General features: G+C 36.9%; 1 protein-coding gene across 8 annotated transcripts in view; it reads right to left on the bottom strand.

Annotated features, from left to right (window-relative positions):
* CTNND2 (catenin delta 2) overlaps positions 1-26512 on the bottom strand; it is a 644065-nt gene that overhangs the window by 121893 nt on the left and 495660 nt on the right. For all 8 annotated transcript variants that reach the window (XM_085573606.1, XM_031503967.3, XM_031503965.3 and 5 more), the window contains 2 exons: positions 24667-24880; positions 8847-9030 (listed from right to left, as the gene is read on the bottom strand). In XM_085573606.1, the coding sequence (XP_085429732.1) occupies positions 8847-9030; positions 24667-24880 (398 nt within the window). The remainder of the gene's footprint in view (positions 1-8846; positions 9031-24666; positions 24881-26512) is intronic.

Here is a 26512-nt window from a genome sequence, read left to right as displayed (position 1 = left end):
TCCCCGGGGTTTCTCTGCCCCTCTCCCCTGCCTCCCATCCCATTAGCCGTGGCTCAGGTTCCCCCCGCCCCGGCACGGGGTATAACCAGCCCCCGGTCGGTGTCCCGGTGTCTCAGGAACACGCTCCCACAATAAACACGTGTCTGCACCCGAGCCCCGTGTGCCATTTTGTCTGTTCCCGTGCTAGAACTGAGCCTCGCAGAGCCGAAGGGGAAAAGCGGCGCCGCCTCTCCCCTCCTCCCGCTGTGTCCCACTGGCCCCTGCCTGGAGCCGGTCTCGCACGGCAACAAATGACCACAGGAATGTTCAAATTAGATAAAATCAATGAAATTTAACTGAATTAGTGAAAAGCATCACTTGCTTTTTACTTCTATTTTTATAGAAGCATAAATTTACCCTCAAATTAACTGTCCACATTACTAATCCTCTCAGAAAGGGGGGAATCCATTCTATTGCTAGTGGTCTTCATTTCTCAATGTGCTCTTACTAGATTTCCCTCTCTTCATCAAAAGAGATCAATGAAAAATCTTCCAAAGTGCTAAAACTCCTCTATGGAGATTTGCAGTGATTATAACAAGAATACTTTCTCAACACTCACTAGGCAATGTTTCACAAAATATGATATTCTGAAATGTCATCTGCTTTTCTGGGTTCAGCTCAGACATACTCAGTGGACTGCAAACTAAGCAGGCCTGGCAGTCTCCAGCCTGTTTCATCACATCCCTCAGGAGCTGTATTTTTATTTATTTACTTACTTCATCAAGAGAGTTCTTGGGAAAATATTTCCCAAAGAGATAAAAGTTGCGAAGCTTGTGAATGTGATTAGTAGGGACAGCAGCTCTTAGGGCTTCAGTGCTACACTTACTGCTGAGAGCATTTCTCACCAGCTCTCAGTAGCTCACCAACTTGCAGACACGGGGAATGCCATGAAAGCCTTCTCTCAGAAAAAGATTTGAGCACTGCTTTAACTTGGGTTGCTGGCATTAATTACTCCTTGTGCCTGAAGTCCACCAGTTCACATGCCCACAACATTTTGAAAGGAGGTGATAAAATGCTAACTCTGTGATGTTAGCTGGCTTATCCAGAAGGCTGAAGCAAGCTCAGCATACTTCAAATACATCTCTCTACTGCAAATCCTCAGACTGAGAAGAGACCAAATGATCTTCCATTCCTAGGCAAAGTTTCTTCAGATTTGAAGCCATTTATCAAGAGACAAAAAGGGAAAGTACACACTGCCTTTCCTTCACTATTCAGAGCCATGTGTTTTCACATGTTCCTTTTTCACATTGCCTAGTAAAGCAAATAGTTTTAGGAGGAGAAAATCTATTCAATATAGAAATCATGCAATAAGCACCAAAGAACCCAAACTTATTGAGTGTTATTTTATTATCTTTGGTGAAATTGAGTGGGCATACAAACTCTGAATGACTGTGTTTCTCATCTTTCTTGGGTAAATAAAACATCATCCTCTATCATCAATCACCGTGACCATGAGTGGTGCCACAAAATAGTCACAATCAGCTTTTCTCTCATGCTGAGATAAATAATATTTTCTGTGGAGCCAGACTAGATGAGTTTTTCAAAGTATCCATTCAAAAAGAACTACTTAGGATTTTTGATGGTCAGCAAAGCCACCACAGAGGTACACCTTGATTCCCAGTGACACTTGTGGTTATTCTTCTCAATGGGCCCAGACAGCCAAGAAAAGATTGGCTCCATCTCTTTATCTTCTCAAACAGTGACGTTATGGATAAGCTCTAAAATACATGTGGTACCACACAGGCTTAGGGGGCTCTTCCCAAAAAGAAAACATCTGTGGCATTGTGATACGCAGCTCTGCAGCGGGACAGAGTCAGCTAGAATCAAGTCAGCAGGACACTGAGACTCAAATCATACTGTATTACAGTGTCTGGCAAGCTAACACTTGTTACTGCATAAATAAAAACTGTTTTGAAATGACAAAAAACTCAACAAAGTTGAAGCCATTTCACAAAATAAACTATTTACTTTCTTCAAAGCATTCACATCCACAAGGCTTAAACCTTTTTGCAGAAGGAAATGTAAATTAACACTACCTAACTATGCAAATAAGAGTGGACATTTAATTTTCACAGTAGGCACTAGTTAACAGTAGGAATTAAAGGAAAGGAATTAAAAGCATCAAAAACTGGAAAAACAGTCAGTCCTTGAAAATATACTTGAGATATTTAACAGCCCCCACATTTAAGGCTAGGGTACATCATAGGCCATTCAGCCTTGGAAATAACATTTATAATTTTGTTATTATTTCTAAGTCTAAGAATATCATAGAATACAAAAGGAATATTCATTATTTTCACATGTAGGTCTATAATTTCCAGAAACAGTAAATTATTTAAATACAGGAAGAACACACTCCTGCCATAGCAATAAGTAAATACTTCTAATTGTATGACACTCAGTTAAGCTGTGGACTTTTTTCCTTGAAATAATCCACATACATTCATATTAAAGAGAATAAAATATGTCAGTTGAAGAATAAGAACTACATTTCAGCTAGGTCCTCAACTCTCAACATACAGGTGCGAGTATTTCTATTTGGTATCCAAACATGAAGCCCCACTGACCTGTAAGTGAGTTTCTTTGTTTGCCCAGGAACAACTTAGTATTTTGAAGAGGTGTGTTGACAGGTCATGCTTAGGCTAACCCTGTGCAAAATCAGCACACTGGGAGTTTGTTCTGTGTTTGAAGGCAGAACAGCCCTCAATTGCAGAGCAGTCCAGCATTTCTTTTGTCAGATACAATGATGCAGGAAGAAGATATACCACCAAAGCTTCTAGGTTTTTAAGTACAGAAAAGTAAAAAGTGGCTGGAATTATGTTGTATTATTTTTCAGACCAAAAAAGAATACAAAGGGCATTCCATAATACCAGTTTAAAAATCAAAATTTATATTCTAGGATTTTTTTTAGCTTGAGTCCAGAATAAACTTCCAGAGCTATATAGAATTTGAAGCATCAATTTGATATGTTGAAATGATGCTTTTACAAAGAATGCTGAAGAAGCATTAAAAGCACTATGCTTGACAGTATTATTTTAATGCCACTGCTATAATTAATACAGTATGACCTTGTATAAACCTTATAAATTACTACATGAATATGCAAATTAGGAATAACTACACTGTGAAGAAAAAGTGGGGTCCTTAAATATCTGACACAACTACACATTTAATTCTGTTGGTACTTTTCCCTTGAGTATCTTCTGAATAAAAATATTACAGTAGTAATCAGAGGACACTGATCTATTCCTACTAAAATCTCTCTCTCTCCCTGAGTCTTAAAATTAGACTTTTATTTCAGCTGCATTTCTGAACAATTGCTGCATTCAGGAAGAAACAATCTCTTTAATATCTTGCAGAAATTCACCTTCAAAACTTTAGGCTTAACTGGGATGCAATTGTTGTGGCCTCTCAATTGATTTGTGACTCTTTTCTAGGCTGGAACCTAGATTCTTGAAAAGGTGAAATGCACATTTTCCTGCAGACTGACTTTTTTTACTTCCCGTGCTTTTTTCCATTTTGGCTTGTGGGAACTGCTTGTAGTAACAGTCTCTCCCTTGAGTAGGTTGTCTGTGGAAATACACAATTCATTTGAGTTTTGTCCTAACTTTCCATTCTGACAGGCTTCTTTCTGACAGAAAACATGAGCTTCCTGATGGGCAAAATTGCATGGTCAGAGCCTGAGAAGAGCTCCTGGGTCCTAGAAAAGCATGGAAAGTACTGAAGTGGGTTGGTGAGTCCAAAATCTCTATATCCACCACAGTTATCAACACAGACAGACAAAACATGACTGCTCTGTTAACAGGAGAAGAATCACAAAATCAGCAACAACAGTCCTCGTCCTGCTGTAAGAAGCCAGCTGCATTTATACTCAACAGCAGATAGTCAGAGCTTGCAGCAGTCAGTAAAGACAGAAAGGTATTACAGCTTCCATAATCATCCTTTCTATATCTGAATGTATAAAACACAAACACACCTACATCTATGCACATACATACTTATATCAATTTAGTTTCAAACATGTTTCACATACATGTATCTACATATATATTTCTCTAGAAACTGAACAGATGACAAATAATACAGTCTGTGTAATTTATTTGATGCTCCCATGATGATGTAATTTATTGATGTTCCCACGTCTTATTTTGTCAGTATGTAGCACAATGTTCTATTGAAAAGAGTACAGCAGTTCCTAAGAACAGGAGTGAACAGACTTTGGATATTTAGAATAGAACTGGAGAAGAAATAAGATAGTGAGACAAATACATTGGATGTAAATATTAGTGAGATACATCACTCATCTGCAAACCAGTTGAAAACATTTGATATTCAGGTTTCACACATAACAAAAATTGTTTTAACAGGGCAATTTGTTCCTTCCAAAAGCTGATCTATCCAAAAAATACTACTGGGTCAGTTAATTCAAGTCATGTTTTAAAAGCACTTTTCCCCTTTACTCTTCTACTTTGAGAGCTTGTTACATGTTTATTCAGTTGAATAATAATTAAAGGTATTTTGTTAAAGGTTTTACAAGTAAGAAAGTATGAAGTATGAAACTTGCAAAGATATGAAGCTTTCTAAATACATAACATCTTGAATGATACTTCCATAAAATTTCTAATGGACTAATGGAGTGAAGATAAATATTTTAACAGGTCTTTGATTTTCACAATTGCCCCTCTACTTTCAGTGTATCATTAAAGATTAAATACAACATGGAAGAAATAAAAATAATTTCATAATTTTGTGTCTAAACCCACATTAGTATTTTAAAACAATAAAGTATTAAAAATCTTTAAAGTCCTCAGCTGTTATTATTTTAACTTAAACTCATTTCAAATTAATAGAAGAACAGGGTTCTAGATTGTACATGAGGCAAAAATTCTTGATTTTTTTTTTCACTGCAATTATTTTTCAAATAAATTTCTGGACAGGGATTTATAGTTTTGTAATAAGTAACCTTGATATTTCAGGTTAAGACAACATTATCCAATGTCCCTGCAGCTGATTTTTAAATTTCAGATTGTGGATTGCAAACCCCCTCCCATTAACAACCAGGATTACAAATTCAGTTTTCACCTGTCTATCCCTAATAAGTTTAAGTGAATCAGAAACTATAAATCAATGATACAGTATTTCCCTAACACAAGTAGAAGAGCTAAAATACAAAAGGAAAAAAAAGAAATCTAACTTTACCAGAGCTTAATGATTTAAGGTACTAGTATCTCAATGGGGAGGCAACTAAATTGGGTGATTACTCCAACATGTCACACTGAGGCAATTTATGAAAGCTGAATATTTAGATTAAATTTGTAAGTGATAGCCATAATGCTATGTTTAGATCTTTGAATTATTGAAACAATTTCAAAGTGTTCCAGTTATTAATTTGTTCCAAAATTAATTTGTACAACATTGCATTAGAAGTACTTTATTTTTTCAAATCAGAAAAGTATTCAAAGTGCAGTTTGTAAATAACTGCACTTAATCTATAAGGAAAAGTGAAAATAGGAGAAGGCCTGATATTGCTGCTGCTCTTTATGCAATTTCAGCTGCATTACTGGGTGACTGGAGTTATAGGCATAAGAATGTGGTTAAGAAAGATATGATTAAGCATGAGTACTAAAAACTGTAGGTAATAACCAACTTTTAAATTGAAAAATCATAAGAAATTATCATCAAAAAACTGAGAAAAGCAAAGATAAGCAGGAAAAAAAATTCATATGCTGCTGTGATAAAAACACAAAAAAAGGATCTGACTATTCCTGTATAATGGCCATTGCAAGATACTTATTAGCATTGTATATGGGATGGATTACATTACATCACCTTTCAGATACTATTGAACGTTTTCAGCAGTGAATACACCAGACAACCAAAGTCATATAAGACTGAAAAAACCCTCAAACCCAAATCCTCCTGTCATATTTGTTAGTATTAAATTATGTAATACAACCTGAAGTCTCTAAAATCTGCCAACATTAGATATTCAGAATTTCTCAAGTATCCTGAACATCACTGCTCTTCCTCTGATACTGAGCACAGTCACTGATAATCCTTATGCAAGTGAGTTTTAACTGTCCTCTCAAAATAAGCTCAAGCAAAAACAGAAAAAGAAAAGAGCAGAGGACAACCAAACCAGAATCTTAGAAGAAATTCTCCCATGGAAGATGACAATGGACTTTCCATTTAGCAGATAAGCACAGCACAACCTCAGGCAGCAACCACATTACATCTTGTTGATTTACCTCCCTTATTCACTGAGATCTTGAAATGAAAATACAGGCCTTGTAACTAGACTCAAGTGGAAAGTGTGAAAGCTGTTCAGTTTATTCAGGGTGGTGGGTATTTCACCTGAACAGAGCAAGACTCCAATCATCTTCACAGAATTTTCTAATCTTTTCATTCTGACACTTGCTGTTTCCTCCAGCCTACAGTCCCAGTATATTACATGACTTCAACAGAAGAAACCAGCTACCTTCTCAGCGGTGAGCTTGCACTTTTCTCTATTGCACAATCTCAGATTTGACATTTTGTATAGAAGAGAGATATTTTCAAAAGTGGGGAAAAGTAAGCAAGAAAAGTTACCACTGGTGTGAAGTAGGTCTCAACCCTCTCCAAATGTTCTTGCTCTGCCAAAGGGCATCCACACAGTCTCAGTGGGATGGAACTATCTAAAGAAGATGGATGGAGGCCAAAAAAATATCTGAAGCCATTAGATAGGATAGAAAGATGCATTTGGGAAATAGTGAGGGTTTGATATCAGAAAGCTATTGTAAAGCTGTACTATGATTGAAGGGCTTAGAAGGAAGACCAAGCTGCTCAGGACAGCAGTTTGAGCTGCTGCTACAGCTACCTGGGAAGGATTCCGGAGTTATAATATGCACAGTCTTTTGCAGGCAGATATGAACTTATTTTGCACGAGCTGACCAGAAGCCATTCTGCTATGACAGCATCCCATCAAGTGCTTGGTAGTAAGCCTTGCTGCAAAGCAGTGTGTATTCCATCAGGCAACATACCCTTCTCACGTGGCCTCAGTCCTCAGGCTGACCCAGAGTGCAGGCTACAGTAAGCTCACATCAGTTTGCAAATGGGCGTGCATACACACTCACAAGAAAAAAAAAAAAAAAAAAAAGAAAGAAGAAAGATTTCAAGACCAGTGTGCAATGAATCCATCAACTAAGAGGTAGGAAAAACTGAAGTTTGCAGGATCAGGATGAGCATTGGTTCCTGAGAAGCAGATGAGAAAAATTAACAGGGAGATGGAGCTTATGGTGAGGGGAGATCAACACCGGACATTCTCACTCAGAGAGGGGACATTGTGAAGCCCCAAATTTGTAACAGAAGTTTCTTTCAGAGGCAGCACTTTAACTGAAACTTTTAATGTAGTGAAGGTCTCACTTAACACCTTCTGTCACCTCCTAGCGATTATGGAAACATTTTACTGCTAGTGATTTGAATGCAATGCAACACAATTATATCATAAACTCTTTTCAAAAGAAGTCAAAACAACTCAGGTACAAACACCTGGCTTCAGTCACGTACCCCAAGATAACTGGTATTCAGAAAATCACACCTGAGTAGAAGTCCAGTACTCCAATACTGCATTTAATTCCATATTTGCAATATAGAAGTTATTATCTCCTATCTTTTATTCTCTTCTGATTTCATATAAACCGTCAATAATATGTATTACTTTTTCCCTTAAACTTTTCAAATATAATTTTGGAAAGGGAGACATTTCATTTGCTGAAAGAGCACAAAGACAAAAAGGTGCTTGCTACAGATACATAAAAATATTGCTATTTTACTTTGCCTCCTATCACTTTCTTTTTTGTTTAGCTCTTTAATGTATATCTGCTTTGGATGCGGCATACAACATAGACTGCCTTACTGACACACACTATTCACTATGTTATTTTCTGTAATGCATGTAAAAATATTAACTAATCTATTTTCATGTCTCTGGGATAAATTACTGATTATTTTCTCCAATATAGCTGGAGGAAAAAAAACCCTGCACGTAAAAGAACCTGCCTATTATCTCAAAACATTTCATGAAAATGATATGCATTGGAATTCAGAAATTGCTATGACTCCATCCTTTAGTAAGAGTTTGTCAGAACTGAACCTCTTCTTACAAGTTCTATTTTCATTCTCACATCTACAATCACTTTTAGGAATGGACAGAACAAATTGCACATATTCATATAAATGCGTCTTTGCATTGCATATACAAGTTTGGCATAGAAACACTTATATAAATAGTTATCATATTTGCTAATGATCTATTTAAGTCTTTTGGTTGAAAAATGTTAAATTGCTTCATTTCTTATTGAAATTCTCATTTTCCCAGAGCATTAAAAAATCTACTTTATATATATATATATTTATCACAACTCCAGCAATGGCTGGAACTTTTAAGACGTATTACTTCTTATGAACATCGTTATTTTATGTACTGATTAAATTGGATATAATAGTGAGAACATAACGACTTTATTTAAGCAATTGAGGAAATAGGACAAATCTACAAGGGAGAAAATATTTGTAATATACAAGCTTGGACGAAAACAGCTAAGACAAGAAAAATAGAAAAACCCCAAAAGATCTTCTAAAGATTGTTTTTTAATGACCTGAAGCTTATATTCTAATTAATTTCCAGCGTTAGGTTTACATCACTGAAAGTCATCATCTTTGCTGACAGACAAACCAATTATTTAGTTTATAGGTGACTAAGAATGAGGAATACCAATTCAAACAAAAGCAAGATGATTAAGGTAAAGCAAAGGTTTGGAAGTACTCACCTTAGGCACCCAGTGGCATTGCGCAGCACCTGTGATGAATGGAGCTGTATTTTATGATCATCCTGGAGTGGAGAGTTTTCCCATCCAGAGTGAGGGATGATCACTGCATTGGTCAACACTGCAAGGGCATCCTGGATGATTGGCATTTTCAGTGCATCACAGGAGGATAGATTCCAGAGAACTCCTACAAAAAGTAAAATGACTAATAATTATTAGTCCTCTAAAATAACTCTTCAAAACAATCCTCCAAAATAAGTTTAAATGTTGTTTTGTCTAAAAAAACCCAATCCAAACCAATGTATTTCACAGCACTGATGTGTTTAATTTATCTGTTTCTGTCAAAAATAAAACAGACTACAGTGTAGATGGGGCTGAATGACACTTGCAAACTTTTGCAGTGGGAATACAGCTTTAAATAGGAAACATGTAGTCACAGCAGCACTGGAAATTTCTCAGAGCTCTGCCTAAAAATCGAGCAGCTGGTTATGATAGAGGCCTACACAGGCTGTAAAGCACACATGGAATGAAGGGGTATTAGCAAGAATATTTTAGGGCTTGGTCTTCAGAGATCTTCCTTCTAAGTAAACGAATAAAAACCAGTAGCAGAAAACAGGATCTGTTTTACACTAAAATTTTCACAGTTGAGAGATACACACTGAGAGAAAAAAACCTCAGCCTTGTGATGTTCACTGCAATGGAAGTAACTGTCTAGGCTTGTTGGTACTACAAGCAAAAATACTTCCTCCACAATCTGATACAGTAGTACTTTCAGCAAGTAATATTATATTTTGTAAATATTCAGCTACACAAAGTTAGAAAATACTGTAATTTTTACATGGAAACAGCAAGCTTAATGGTGCAACTGACAAGGAGATTTACCAGAGTTTAAAAAAACCAAAATCTCTTCCGTTTCAACTCATAATGTGCCAAGGAAAAAGAAGACAAATCAAGAGCCAAAGTTTTCTAAGCACATCTGAAAAGATCAAGGTCACTGCAATTTTGACACACAGAAGGCAGGCAAGAAATCGTTAGGAGCAAAAGACATGCTGCTTTCCATTCCCATATTTACGTATTTGTGGTTTTGCAGGAAAAGCACATGCAACTTTTGTGCTATGCCAAGCATCTGCTGCTGCCAGGCAGCTCTTATTGCTGGGGGAAGCGGGAGGACAATTTGCTGTTCTGAAGAACCAGTGCTCCTTATTTTAGCTCAGTACCCTTCCAGGAGTAGCTGGAAGAGGAAGCTTGCCTCATCATGCCCCTGCCCATGCCAACATGCATCCTCTTCTGTAGAATCCAATCCTACTCCTCCCTACTCTCCTTCCCAAAGGACAGTAGGCCTCACATCTGACCTTGAGTGGCAAAATTGAGTTTTGGTTTCACATCTACCGAAGTTTTCAACCAAAAGAGAGCTACTACCATCTGATCATTGTATATAGGTTACAAATACAAACACCACAAAAAATCCAAGTGAGTGTTGTGGGAAGAAAACGCTGAAGGAAGGCCTTAGGAACACAGACTCAGATATTTATAAATACAAGCAACAAGAACACTACTTGCTCAAGATTTTCCTTAGCATTCTGTGCTTTGACAGAGCAGTGTAATTAACAGCAATCAACTTACATTTTTGGACTTCCCTTTAAAATTAATTACCTCTATGGGGAGACTGTTTCCATTATACCATTTCATGTTTAAATTGTTTTATATGTAACTGTCTGCAAAGATAGTTACACAGTTTAACATAAAATTTTGATCAGTATGCTAGTAAAAAAACCCCATTAACATGATCTGCATGAGGCAGACAAAAAAAAAACCAGAAATAAGAAAAATGTTCATTTTAATAATGTTCATTTTTTCATTAAGAATTGCTACTTCAAAGGGAAAAGAGTCTTTGTTTGAATTCTGTTCTGAATGTCTTTATGAAAAGGAATTCCATTTTTAAAGCAATAAAGACCTTCATAAGGATATTTATATTTGCTTTTCTATGTGTTCTTGTTCTTGGCAAGCTTTAATGGCACACCTACTGTTCTTGAAATACCTAGCATTTTGCTGGGTTTTGTCAGTAAAAACAACAATATGGTTGCTTTTTTTTTTGTTTTACATTTATCTAGACAGGTGTAAATGATGTGCATGGTATAAAAGCAGAGAATCAGAATGCAAATCTTTTCCCCTTTAAGGTTCAATTTTTCTTCTTATTCATGACAGTGCACTGTAACTTTGTGAAGAAGTCCTATTTTAAAAGTGAAGAGAGTGTTTTGATGGCAACAAAACAATACTTTGGGTTTCAAGAAGTAGTCATGAACTGGAAAAGCAAGCAAACGTAAAAGCCCTGTCTAGCAAAATGCTTAAAAACATGTATGTCAAAACTATTTTCTATTCTCTACAACTAGTTTCTTGCTAATTTAAAGTAAACTCATATAACCATAATAGTAGTCAGCAATAGTTGAGCCTAGAAATAGTCTTTAAACCCTCTTTCTCTCTGATTTCTCTAACTGGAAAATTAAACCTTCAGAGCAAGAGGATGATGGGACCACCAGGCTAAAATGGCTTTTACACCTTCTCCTAAAATGATTTTAAACCAAGGCAGAAGCGAGCAAAATTTAAGTCAAGGCAGAAGCATTGCCCAGTAAGTCTGATGCCTTCTTCCAAATTTTTACTCCTCAAAGTCTTAAAGAATGAAATAATCCTCTTCCACCCCAGAACAATGTGTTTTATCTCATTGTGAGACTGAATACTAACAACCACATGAACCAAAAATTTTCTACTGACATGTTAAAATTTATTCTCACAAGCAGTGCAGTCTGCTACATGCTGAGGTTGGCATTTTATACGCCTCCTTGTAACCTTCTTAATTAAGAATTGCAATTATAAAAAGGCACTGGCAATTCATTTCTCACTGTTTTTGCTGAGGATAACCTGGAGCTACATTTATGTGGGGTCTGAGAAGAAGATCCATTGCCTGGACTTCACAAGGGAGAATGACAATAAAATAAATCCTTTACCTGATACACCTTCCATTACAGAGTCACCTTTTCATCACATGATTCCAAACATACTTTCCAAGCGTGTATTCATGACATGACCTTTAGGGCTACTGTAAGAAACTTTCAGAATACTCTGAAAGCCCTGCTTGAACTGGGTTTCTGCCAAGAAGCAACCCTGCAATAGCCTCAGGGGCGCCTTGGCTGACCCCTGGAGAATTTGCATTGTCATCAGCTGCCCACAGGAAGGTAAGGGACTGGACTCACCAGTGGCCGATGCCAAAAAGTGGGATCCACCCAACAACTTAACAGTCCAACTCAACTGTTTACCATCCATTGACTGACTCTTGTGAGAGGTATGAAATAAAGAACTAATCAGTGCTGAACATCTCTTAATCACTTTCATTCATATTTTATCTCATTCTTGCTTTTAAAGCTTGGAGGCATTCAGCTTAATCATTTTGTGTCCCTATTTTCAGATCACTTTTGGTTATATCGGAACACTTGTAGAAAGACAAAAACAGTTACACCAGACTGAACAAGTCTTTTTGCAGGTTGAGGTTTTTCACTCTTACACATAAAAAATGGAAATATGTTGAAAATGTATCTTGCAATCACATTTTAAGTTTAAAACTGAGGAGAAACTGGTATTGAAAATACTCAGTTGATTCCAGTTAGAAGATGAATTTTGGGTCTGAGTATTAGTCTAGCAGACATCAGATGAAGGATTCTTAGAGAAGACTACAGGAATGCTTATTCTGGACAGCTTACTGTATCAAGTTGCATCTTCTGGAGCAGTTTATCAGAGGCCATGCAACTGCTATGGTCAGTGGGTTGCTCAATTTATTTCACTCTGACTGAGTAAAAGCACCATAATCTCTGAATCAGACTGCAGCTCAAACTCATGCTGATTAAACACTTCAGTGCATTTTTGTGCTGGTGTTTCAGTTAGAACTGGTATATGTGTATCTATAGTAAGATATAACTCAAGACCTGATAAGCCACATGCTATCCTTATTCCATTCAAAGTTAAGAAAAAGGACAGCACATGCAAAAAATACCATCATAGCAAAAGAACATATGCAAAACCAGGGAAATCTAATCAACTATTTAGCTCATGATTTAATGAGGCCTCAAATTATGACATATATAAAAAACAAACCTCTCAGAACAACTGAGACTACAAATAAAAATAGAAATCAAGAAACTGGTAGAGTCTTTTCCAAAAAGCATTGCCCCTGCAACTATGTTTTTAAAAATAAATTATATGGTAACAAGATTGTAAGTAAATAAATACTGTTTGGAGAAATGAGACTTTGATTCTTCTCAATATGGGATGTTTAAGTCAACTTGCAATTATATTAAGATTTTGCTTATTTCATATTCTCTGTAAAAATAAAGATTCAAAAGGATTCTAATACATCCAGGTTCTCCTTTTCCATGATAATTTAATAGTTTGGTCATGGAGTGATGCACAAAACCATATGATAGTGCTGAGAGACTGCAACCCACAACTAGAGACCAAAGCATTGGTAGGCATTATTTTTTTATAAGCTGAAGGCTCAGAAATACTACTGGCAGTTTCTCTCATGAACATGACAGTTAAGACTGAAATCTGAGTGCTAAATACCCTGCACAGAAGCCAAGCACAAGGGATCTTTTCCTGGAATCCTTAGGAAAAGCAGTTTCTACCCCAAGCTCCCAAGTGCTAGAAAAGTAATTTGCTGGCTGCTGCTTGGAGCCCCTGCTGTAATTGCAAGGCTACTCTGCAGAGCTGGATCTGCTCCCTGGCAGCAGATGTGGGCTCCTGATAGATTACAGCAGTTCTGCTGCAGAGATGCTGAGTATCAACCACAACATTTCTTAATAAAAAGTGCAGTAAGACTTCACAACTAGCTCAACCATCAAGGTGAGAAACTGGCTTGGTAACAGACTTTCTGCAGGAAAGAAAAAGTGGCTGATTTGAAAAGCTCTGGCACTTGAACAAAGCACAGCTTAGAAGGAATCTCCTTAAAAGCACACTGTGAAAGTCAGTTTAAAATTAGCATAACAGATGAGGAACTTTCAGCAATTTTCTTGAAATATTGATCTGGTTTGTAAATGAGTACCTATGCATACATTGTTGTAATTCACTGGTTGGTGTGCACAGAGGTGGTTTGCTATCTGTGTATAAGCTGATGTAGGAAAAGTCTGCGCTGAGAAATACTGAGTTTCAGTAAAAGCCATGAGCAGGCAGGAGCTTATTGAATGCTAAGCAAAGTTGCAGCAATAATTTTTTTGCCTTAGCATCCACTCATAGCCTTATGAGGGAGAAGCTTCATCAGAGGAGAAGAATTATTATGGTGTGATTTTTTTTTTCTGTGTTATTACAAAAAATACAGCTGATCTTGACTACATAAAAGTACAAAACTACATAGAGTATAAAAAGTATAAATATTTCCTTTGAAAAACTACTTCTTTCTTTCTCAATTGCTTGCTCTTTCCATTCCAAAATTATATATTTTATTAACACAAAATGGAGGGGGCAATTTTAGTATTGATTAAGACCAAATTCCACCCAAATGCAATCACATTAACAAAAGAGTCTGTATTTCTCTCATGGGACTGAATTTTGACATAAGGTTGCTCCTCTTTTTCTGCTGTACACTGCAAATTAACACATAACTGTGGAAGGGAAGAAGTGTCAGCCAAGAATGTTAGAGTTCTTAACCTTCCTGTTAAACAGTAGATGAAATACTAGAAGAGTTGACCAAGACTACTGCAGAAAGATCAGTGGTTTCTGCTTAACTTCCCTTCCTGACTGATGAAATTCAATGAGTGTTAAACACTGAAGCCAAACCAAAACCAATTCATTCTAAGAGACAGAAACACAGAAAAAAAATATATCAACTGCTTTCAAAAAAGTTTTATCCTAACACATGACTATTGGGCAATGTAATTTCAAATTAAATATTTTATTAGAAAATATGGGAATATAACAAGGATGGATATATTTGAATGGCAAGATGTTTTTCAGTGCTTACACCTGTACTAGCACCCACAATCAAAACATATGTTTGATAACAGAACATAATACAGAGAATAAAAATGTTATAACTAAAGCTGAACATTATATTACAGCTCTAAACACCAAACTACTTTCTAAAAAGAACCAGTTAGCAAGTTAGTCCTACCTGTAAAATTGCATCTATGTGCAAAATTAAAGGCTCAGTGTATAGTTGCTAAAAAAAGAAAAAAAGAAGCAAACATTTACTACCGAAATTGTTCTCTGAGAACAAGAGAACACTGGAAATAACATTAAATGTAAATAGCATTTGGGAGGGAAGAAGGGAAATTGGCCTTTGAACTTAAAAACAATAAATAAAATTAAAAAAAAAAGTAAAAAATAATGCAATTACTGGGTATAGTAAAAATACTAATTTGACCACAGAATGAACATGTTTCACCATAACATCAAACTTTCATTTTGTAAGTGAAATATTCTGATTTTTTCTAAACAAAAAACTATTTTCAAACTAAAATTTAACTACTTGGTGTGGCAAATCTCAAGCATTTCAAACTACAAATTAGTTTTAAACTACAAGCATTTTAATACTCCATCATTCAGGCAGGCCCATCAAAATTGTATGTCCAGCTGACTTTTTCAGAAGAATTACTACTTGCTGTAAAAGTTCAATGCAGCTCTTATGTCAAACCCTATGCTGCAACAGATGTCCTCTATTTATCATTCCAGATTACCCTGTTTGATATTTCCTCTTAAACTTAAAATCTGACTGAAGTAAAAAACAAAAAAAAAAAAGAGAAAATTATTTATGTAGTATATCAACAAGCAAATTATGAAATCAGTTTCACTGCTCCATGAATTGAAACATGGGCAAAACATGAATGTATTTTCCATAGAAGATGCATCTCACTGTACAAGAGAAAAACAGCTACTTTCCACTTAGAAGGAAAGGAGAACAAGGGACCACCTTGGGTTTTGTGTTGGTATTGAGGGTAGTAAATGCAGGCCATGTGAGTGTGAATTTGCCTGGGAAGTAGGGAAAAGGAAGCAGGCTCTGACGGGAAAATGGATGAAACCACCCCCAAGCAGACCCATAAGAGAGAGGAGAGCGACTCCCCTACCAGGAGCACTGCACTGTTCCCAGCAAAGACCCCAGCACCCAGTGACTTCTCCTCTGCCACATTCACCTCCAGGGAAACAGGCACTGCAAGCCTGAGGAAGGTTTTGTATTGCTGTGTAACAGTACATTCCCTTCTACCTATAAAAATTCTTTGGATTTAACATCTTACACAATAAAACAATGCCCCAGTCTGTTGCTAAGAAAGCAGGATGGAAGATTTGAGAAAGTATCTATTTAAACACATCTCCTTATTTAACTGAGAGCAGCAGGGGGTGAAGAAGTTAATCTGATGATTCAGAAAAAGTTGAGAATAACTCTTCATGAAGACAACAGATTCTATCAGTGGGTTTTCCCATTTTCAGAGCCAAAATAGTGATAGCATATTGAGAAAGGGGGCAAAGATTGTTTTATAATTAGGCAGTAAAATTGTAATAGATATGGTATAAAATGATCCAGTTGAACTGTCAACATTGTTTGCCTAAGTGTTATTTGTTAAGACAGCATCATTTCTGAAGAAAAATTACACACTTTATTAAATTATTTTTAGATTTGTTGGTACATATGAACTATAAATAGTATGTGTTTTGAATGACTCTGGAATTTCTTGAAGATGTCACAGTCTATAGACTGGAAATCAGTTTCCCAACATCATATGAGTGTAAACTGTAAAACCTTTTACCTTCCTGTTTTGCAAGGAAAATGACTACAAAGATCTGGTATTTTGGTGAGTGGTTCCACACTGGGTTCATATGAAAACTTCATAAAATGCCAATTAATTCCTGCTCTGAATTTGCTCAAAAATCTCTTCCCCATTTCCATAAATGATGACAGTATTTTCTGTAGGTGATACTAAAATCTAAAATTTAAACTCTGCCACACTGTAGAATCATACTGTAAAGTACAACACACAGCTGTGCCTGGCCATAGCACATCCACTGACTATGAAATGTCAGCCTATTAGTCTGGAGAAGTACAAATAGTACAAAATACAAGTTTTAAGTATTTTATGAAAATTATGATGACACAATAGTGATTTTTGGAGACTATCTATAAAACCTTAAAGTAACTGATGACTGGGGTGGAAAAACAGAGTTGCCATGCAGTCCACTAATCCTGCCACAGGTTTTGTACTACCTTGGTGGAGCTGTTTGAAGTTGTGTGGGGCACTTAGACCTTCAGTGAGATTACCCTAAGCAGCTGCTTCTGCAGACCACATGCCTTCATTTATTTTGCTTTTGCTTAGCTTTCATAATGGTCTGTATTTAGCCAAATTTTATCAAGATAGTAGTAAGTACCAAGTAGTAAGTAAGTAGACCAAGTAGTATTTTTGAGTTTAACAAACCTTTGGTTTTCTTTTGTCCCCCCACAAGATTTAGATGTAACAAGATAAAATGATAAACTAGACTGTGCAAAGTTTTGGCTTTGAGATGAAACACATTGTTTCAAAAGCAAGATGAGACTTGCAGGGGATTTGAATGAGTGTGACTTTTTTTTTTAAATTCTCAGTGGTTCACAGAACTCAGGGTGGAGGTTGAAGTGAGGAGGTTTGCTAAAAGTATCTCAAGCAAAGGAGGGAGTCAGATTACTATGTAACCTCTGGGAACTTAAAAGACTCTTGAATAAGGAAATACTGAAGAAACTACAATATGTAATTCCTTATTCAACCACTGGCTTGGATCCAGAGTAAACAGACAGGAATGTTCATTACACAAATAATCTTCTTCTTGTTGAAAACAGCTTTTATTTAAAACACCTAATTAGAAGTAAATTACTCCATAAGCTTTAATCAACTTTTAAAATTGATTGTGGTAGGATATTGTACTTGTAATTACATCCATTTAACACAAGTGTAGGAAAGGTTTGTTATAGCTAATAACCTTTAAATCTCTGTTTTGAATAAAAATAATTTTAAAAATACAATCAAACTTTAGTGCCTAGGCGAGTAGATTTGAAATTCGTTAATCTTATCCTAAATCTGTCATCGGAAAAATAATTCAAGTCTGTAAGGCACCTGCCTTTGTGCTTGGCAGAGTTCCTCAAAACACTTCTTTGAACTTACTAAAGAGAATTAGCTTATGTGCAGAGCAGACACTAAGCAATAAATGAATGAACATATTTTCCTGCCAAAATCAAAATCATCACTTCTGAAAGCAGTGTTCTGTGCTAGCAGTTATATAACTCCATCCTTAACCTTTCTAATTTCCTTGACTTGACAGGACACAGATAATGGAGGCGGAGGAGCTGCATTGTAAGAGGCACTTGTGTACTTTCTGCATTTAGCCCCCATCTCCATATTGTTTTTCTACATAGAGTTATGGGCCTCAAAGAATATGTGGCAGTCTTGCTCTCTTAGCTAAGCATATATTGAACCAGAGCTATGTCAACCTTGTAGCAGCAGTCTTAGTGCATGATTGTGTCATCGTGACAATTTAATCACACATATATGGCTTTTCATGTAATCTGTTTGAAAAGCCTGTGATAGGCAGGATATGTACCTGAACCTAAAACATGTATTTTTATAATCTGATTTTCAGTCTGTGTAATGCTGAAATAATCTCTTTGGTTCCAAGAGCAAGCCACTTTGTACATTTCTCTTCCTACCTATCTTTTTACATTACATATCAAAACCTGCTAATTAATTAGGCCTTTCTCTGGTCAGGCTTCCTTATACTTGCATTGCTCCATTACAGAATTTGAATACAGTTAAGAAATTGTATACTTAATATGAGCAATTCCAGAGCAACACCTAATATAAACCAGCAAAGGAAAAGGGATATAATAGAAAAGGGATATAATAGAGATTTAAGGAACTACATCAAGGTGAAATACTGTAAGAATACAGAACACATAGAAGAGTTTGGTTCTTCTTTACTTGAAGCTGCGGGAAAGTCATCTCAGAATGGGATAAAAGAGACTTTATTCATTTTCAAGTCAAATTTCCGGAGAGCAATAAGGTTACAAATAGGTGCCACCTCCAAATTTCACATCTGTGTTTACACACTCCAGTAACTAAGGTAATGTCAAGGGCACTTTTGCAGAAAACTATTAAATTATTAAATTAAACTGCATCGCATCAAGATCCTAAGTACTAAACAGTCAAATCTTTGCCATAATATTAAATAAGATTTAGTATACAAAAAAATCACAAGTGTAATACCTTACAAAGTCCAATTAGAAAATAACATTTGTAGGATGTGATTTTGACTTTGGGAAACCCCAAAAGAAGAATTGCCATTGTATTAGGAAGTTAAAAATTCTAAATAATTGGCCAGAATTACTTTAAAAAATGAAATCTAATTAAATCTTCCACTGATGTGAGCTAAAAAAGTCCATTTAAATAGAATACTCCCTTAACCATGATTTACATATCATTGCAGGCTCACTAACTTACAGCTGCACAGATTAGTAAAGGCAGATACAGGGCTCAAAGGGGCCTTCTGGAGGGACTGGACCAATCTGCCAATATTTTATGCACATGCTAAGAAGCAGCATGCAATCCAAAGGAGGTTTCACCTGCAGTACTTAACTCAGACCAGATAGATCTACGGTGAACAGTATGTAATTGCTTTCAGTGACACAGAGAGACTATCCATAAGGTTATAAACTCCTCCTTATAAACATATGGCAGCTACTAAAACTGAAACAGGACTATGTAATAATATTGCATAACATGGGGTGAAAATAGGGGACCAACTAGGCCAAAACACAAACTGGCCACAGCTGAAATTAAAGACAACACTAATGAATACTGGAATCCAAAGTCTGGGAAGTAAATGAAATTTCTCCCTGTCCAGCTTGACTAAGTGGGCTAAGGACACTGGGAGACCTAGTGCTTCTTTGAAAGAAACATGTTACACACAGTATCTTGTAATGTTTTGTAAGAATGGAATATATGCCATTTGATTCATGAATAAAAATGTGAACGAAATACACAGAGCCAGTATCTACCTATCAATATTTAGTATATATGTATAGTGTTAGATAGCTTCTGCTTTATAAATTTTTTATGTGATAATTTTTAAAACTTATATATTTTCAGTAGACATTAGTTAAATCTCTGACACTTTACTGTCAACCAAAATAAGCAGGAGACTGTTAGCACAGAAAAAAACAGTTTCTCCTGACTATTTATAGCTGCAGCTCTTTATCATCATGTACTTTCTAAAAGTGGATTATCCACTTTTACCTTTCAATCAGAAATTGTATTTACAGATTGTAAACAGGTGATGCAGTCATACAAGGACCTGCTTTAAAAGGAGTTTTTTTAATCCAGCTACCTTGTTCTTCATAGGCAGAAACTGTCTTTCTAGCTGTGAAGGATCCTTTTTGTTGAAACTGAGAAGAATAGCAGCTTAAATAATTTCATCTGAGACAGGTACCCAGTTAACCCATCAAGATGATGGAAGAAAGAGCAAGCATAAATTGAATCACAGAATCATAGAATGGCCTGAGTTGGAAAGGATCTAGCAACAGCTGCTTGACCTCACCTTTTGCACAAGGCATCCATGGGATTCCTCTGTTATCCTTGCTAAAATGTCAGATTTTTCCATGTTTTTTTTTTTTTTTCCCTGACAGTAAAACAAATAGAAAAAATTATAAAATAGAATTTTGTGGAAGGGTTCATAATTAACTTGTTACAGGTAAGAAAATCAGAAATCAGTTACTCATTGTCATTATTATTAAGTGAAAACATTTCTTTCTACCATCTGCAGGATCTGTGCTAATTTTGTACTGTGTTCCTCTCTATTTATATTTATTAGAAAAGTGTTAACATTTAATTATTTTAAAATAGAAGTGCTGGGGTAAAAGATGGCTAAGTTAAGTGTGCATTCAGCTTACACCTATTTCTTTCATTTACAGATTTACATTGTGACTCAGGTTCTCCTTGAGTCTCTGGAAATTACCAGAGGCTGTAGGCCATGCTAACATCTCTATTTCTATCAGAGTATTTAACTTTTGCACAAATGTATATATTCATGGGTATACCTAATTTTATCCATGTTCTTCTAGTGAAAACCTGTAACTGTGGAAATGTTTCTGTATGAATAATCTTTCCATATCTTAGGAAATATTTCCTGGGCATTAATGCAATTTAATTTCATAACAGCCAGGCAGCACACTTCCCTCAGAGCTTTTTCATGGGAGCCTGCACTGAAACCATTTCCTTGACATAAGACAGCCTTGAAGCTCTAACACTTTGCTACAAGGTCATGTTTGTGCAATCCAAAAATTTGAGCATGGTAAGGTTTTCCAGTATTAGCCCAAGACCTCTACTGCTGAGGAGGAGAAAGAAAAGATAAGGGAAAAAGTGAAAAAAAAATCTGTTTTGGAGAGATTATGGCAGAGAGAAATCTCTAGAAAAGAGGACAAGCCACAAATGGTGCCAAAGGCAATCCTGACAATCAAGGAGTTACTAGGCTAGAAAGCTGGTCTGCAGGTTTAAATACCCTTCCAAAACCAGTCTTGAGATTGCCAGAAATTGAAGTTATAATCTACTTAGAAAAGAGCAACAAGAAGGAAGAGAATGTGCATGTTTGAGGAGGAAACTAATATTAGAACTTTCACTCTGCTGGGCAAGTGCTTCACCGTACTAGGGGCAGGCAATGAATGCTTCACTACTGGCAGACAAACTGAGCTGCTAAAAATCCTCTCCAGGCCATATTTCTCCCCTTGCAGCTGGGTGCTTACTCAAGAGTGATTCACACATTCATCTTGCCAGATTTCTGGACAGGTCATTTACACCTGATAGGCTCAGCTCCCATCTGCAGGACAGAGATAATGTGATACTTCCCCACCTAAGAGAAGTGCTCTGCAGACAAATGTGGATGAGTACTTAGGGGCAGCCATGTCACAGCCTGTATGAATTCCTAGGGCATGAACTTTGTGTCCACTCTATAAGTAGCAAACAAGAGCAGCTTTTATATAGACAGGATGCACAATGAACATGAGCTGGAAAGGCTCAAGGTATTATGTTTACTCCCAAAACAGACATTTATTATGATTTTCTCTGCATGTCCTCCAGTCAGCCCCTAATTAAATAATTACCTTCCTGCCACCTCAGTTCAGGAAGGCTGATGGAAACCATGAGGAACTTTTTATTTTTCCTTATCCTGTCTGTTGGGAAGGATAAGGGTTATATTATAAAAGGGATAAATATAATTATTCATAAATAATACAGCCAGGATGAGAACGGTCCTCCCTGCTAGCCGGACAATGCCCTTGCCTACGGATGGGTCCAGGGGTCAAGTGCACTGTTCCATCTCACCCCCCAAAAGATGTATGGTTCACCCTGCACCTGTAACCCTCCCCTAAAACATCAAGTGCCTGTAACCCCATTGGCCCGAGCCTTGTTCCAGCCCACCTTCCAGCCCCTGAAAAGGGGGCTCCGAGGGGCCACACCCTCTCTTGGATCTTCCCCCCTCTTAGGACCTCCACCCTTTCCTAGAGCATCCTCTTGTCTCTCCCTTCCCCCATCCCCTCAAGCCTCACCACGTGCTGTGTCTGGCAGCTCGAAGCAGGACCTTTCTCCATCCCTAATAAACCTTATATCCCAAGAACAGCCTTCAGAGATCTCTCGTCTCCATTCACCTAAACCGTCCTGGAGCACAGCTCGCCCAACACCTGCCACCAAGTCAAATCTTCTCATTACCAAGGGAGATGCTGCAGGAGCTACCTTTCATTCCCCAGAAAGGACAGAAAGAAGGAATTCAGCTGTCACACTACAAAACTTTACCAAAATAAAAAGGAAAGGAGAACTGATTCAGATGCATTACTTTAGCCTGTTTCCTAAGAGATGCAAGATTAGAGCTGCAGCTACAAGCCTTGCTTGGAAAGGAAGCTTTGCAGAACACTACCACAAAGAAATCTGCATTTAGAAAGCAAGGGCCAGTGATCTATCTGCATTCTGAAAGGCACAAAACATCTGCCTTTCAGAAAACATGGCACTGTGTGCCAGGGCAAGCAGTGGTCTTCTGAGATGTAGTGGCTATTAAAAACAAACAAAAAACTGCAGTACAAAAAAAGGTTCAGGAAAAAAAAAGTAAATATCACTGACTTTGATTCCATTCCTCAGGGTCACCATCTTGGTCTTCTCCCCTTTCATACACGTCCAGTACTCCTGATGCTTACCATCCCTGGGAGCTGCATCTACCTGTACAAAGGCAGGTTACTGCCCACCACTGGTGGTCAATACCTACTCCTCTTGTAATAACACTTTGAGGGCAAATTCTGTGGGAATTTGGGAATATTTAACTGCATACTGTGAAATGGAACCAGTATATATTTTTAAATGACCTAATGACATTGTGTGTTCCATCTACAGATGGCATGGGAAGTGCCACGGTGACTGCTGAGGTGTATTAGCATTTTTCCACTTACTACTCAGAATAAATAGGCAGAATGTTCCCCGGAGCCAGGATACTGACAACATAACCAAGAGACAAACAAGTATGCTGAATATGAAATAGTGGTTACACTTTATTAGATCTGTCAGTAATTCTGTCACTCCACAGGAGGCACGATCCGAGCTCATGTAACCTGTATCTCTGCCCCATTAATCCTGACTAACAAGTAGGAGGTGACAACTGTTGTAACCAAGAAACAAAATCAAATATAAAAAAATCTACATTGAATAAACACCATGCAATTTATTCATACACCCTCAAGGAAGGAACCTGGACCCAACAAAAGGATGATAATCTTATCAACTGTATCCTAAATGAGGCCTGACTGTACAAGGGTAGTAATTTCTGCACATACATAGATGGTAACATGTACTCTGATGATTTGTGACAGAAATGACAAATCTTCTTACATATTTTAGTAGGAAAGTCATAATGAAAATACAACTGAAAACTGGAAAGAAGATAATGAAAATATTTTTGGTTTATAGTGTTAAATAATCACCAAATAGAATGAAATCACAAAGTGAAAAAAAAAATCTACCTCACTTCTTTTTTACATATTAAATACACTAGCTTAAGGGCAAGGTAGGAAAAAACCCTCCAAATATTTAATATCAGTCCTGTTTGACAGCATTCCTGTATTCCTGAACACTACCACCCCTCCCCTCCCTCTTGAATTTCAGAAAGGAAAAAATCCACACAATCTTGAGAAGACCAGATTCTCCTCCATCAAGAAAAGAAATAAACTATCACTACCTGCATGCTCTGTGTAAAACACATCATATAGCATGCTAACAAATTTCAGACAAAAGGCTTCAGAAGATAACATCCACCTCTCCAACACAGTTTTCCACTTTCCTATCAGAACCCCGAGAAAGGCAGAAAACCCCTGAACAAATCCTCCCTCTCACAACATCACTACATGGGATATAAAAGCAATGAGTAACAGTTTGTAAGTAAATTCAGTGAAATATGGCTTCTGCCTGGCCAGCCCTACACCACACAGGAGGGAGAGCAGAGTATTCCTACCACAGCATATCCATGTGTGGAACACATCTCCCACAAGAGCACTCACAGCTAACCAAGAGCAAAGGGAACCAGCAACGACAGGCATAAACCATACCTATATCTGTAAACTGCATGATATTAAAAGCCATTCATACATCACATAAATCCAAAGGGTTTGAAAGCTTTTTGTTATGGCAAATAAGATGGCAATTAAATTGTTACTGACTGAAGCAAGTGGCATGCGGCACAGAACTGTGCTTGCAAGACTGCCAGAGAGTTTGAACAAAAAATATTGAAAAATTCAAACCTGTGACCAGTTCTCTGATTTCCAAATCTGTAGTCTTGCGGAGTAACCGTACTAATGCTGGGATACCACCACAGTTTTTCAGAGCTATTTTGTTGTCATCATTTGCCTTCCCATATACCAAGTTTCTCAAAGCTCCACAGGCACTACGGTGGACTTCTGTCATCCGATGGTCCAATAGGTCCACCAGTAATTGTATTCCGCCTTGTCTTCTTATCTGAAACAGGCCAAAGTTATAATCATACAGTTAGGCAATGAACACTAGTATGAATAAATGCTGTTCAATGTAATTAAGCTGTGTTTTATGCAAGCTGTAGGCCAGCAAAGGTGTGCTGGTAGCACCACAGAGCTGCTACATTTCACTGCCTTGATTACTAGTATTATTTCAGTAGCAACATAACTGTACACTGACAAACTAGATCTTCTGTAAAAGCAGCCAAAATTAGTCAAGAGTGTTGCCTTATTAAGGTTTCTCATGGTTTGTCAAGGTTTGCCTTGGCAAGAGTTTCTTCTGTGCTGGAGAAACGTCGCCTCCTTCAGACTGTAACACATTGCAAGCTGGAGAAAAAAAACACAAGGCTACAGCAAACAAAAAAAAAAGCACTTAATGTCATCAAGTTTTTAGGAGTCCTGCCTTTACATTTAATTACTGGGAATGGGAACAACTACAATAGTCACAGTAAAAATATTATATCAACTAAATTGGGATGAACAATAATGAAAGGAAAAGGAGGAATCACCAGAAACATAAAGATAAGATGAGAAATAACTCGTGGTAAGCTTGTTCTAACAATATTGAGGGAGACCCTTAAGTGATGCAGGAATAGAAGTTTTATGCATACCCAAGGTAGCATAAAAAATAAATTTCTAATGTGGTATCTCATGTAAAAATCATTGTAAAAAACCACAAAAATATTTGAGACAAATGATCAAGAAGGTCAGGAATACCAAGTACAATTTATTATGAAATCACTTCAAACAAATGCTTCTTTATTGTTCTGTGGTACTATTTGTTCCTCATAGAGTAATCAGTCTTGGATCTATTTTTAAGAAACCACACAGGCTCATAACTAACATTTGATCAGTACAATGCTTTAGCTTCAAATTACACAGACAGCTCTGAAAAAGTCAAGAAGTTTCCCTGTATGTGTAGCTCACTAAGGCCCAAAACAAGCCAGGCATTTCAGCTGGCCATTTCACATTTAGGACGACAAAAATTTTGAAATATGTGTGAACCAGTTTTTGCACGGCCATGTGTTCTTGGGGCTCTACAGGGGGAAGTCTTGGAAGAATGCAACAGCTGAAGTACAGTAAAATCAATTAGGAATTCAAGCTTCATTTACTAACTTCAAACCTTTATGTAGAACCAATTTATGGCATTTCATGGATCCAACACAAGCTTAAACAAGGTGAAGTGCTGGGTCTTGTGTTACTGTCACAACAAGCCCATGCAATGCTACAGGCTTTCGGGAGAGTGGTTGGAAAGCTGGCTATTGGAAAAAGAACTGATAGTAAGAGTTTCAAAATCATGGGGATTAAGGGCTAAAAGGAAAAATAAGCTTAGTAGGCCCTGGAAAAATAAACACCCTAAGCACATGGAGAACTAGTACTTGCTAGAACTGCACCTGTGTAGCTAGTACATGATAAATTATATAATTGTTAGATGTGATGATTGTTTAGTAATTAAATATAATTACTGCTTAATCATAAGAATAATCATGAGAAACTGTGGTCAGGGACCTAAGAAAGATCACGAGAAACTCAATGTATACAATAGAACAATATAAGTTTAATAATTAATATGTAAGTTATATAATGATAGAATATAAAATACGTTCAGCTCGAAAGC

Source organism: Lonchura striata, chromosome 2, assembly GCF_050655825.1.
Source record: "Lonchura striata isolate lonStrDom1 chromosome 2, ASM5065582v1, whole genome shotgun sequence".
Taxonomy (NCBI): domain Eukaryota; kingdom Metazoa; phylum Chordata; class Aves; order Passeriformes; family Estrildidae; genus Lonchura; species Lonchura striata.
The sequence above is the reverse complement of the archived record's forward strand: the minus strand, read 5'-3'. Positions and strand labels throughout refer to the sequence as shown.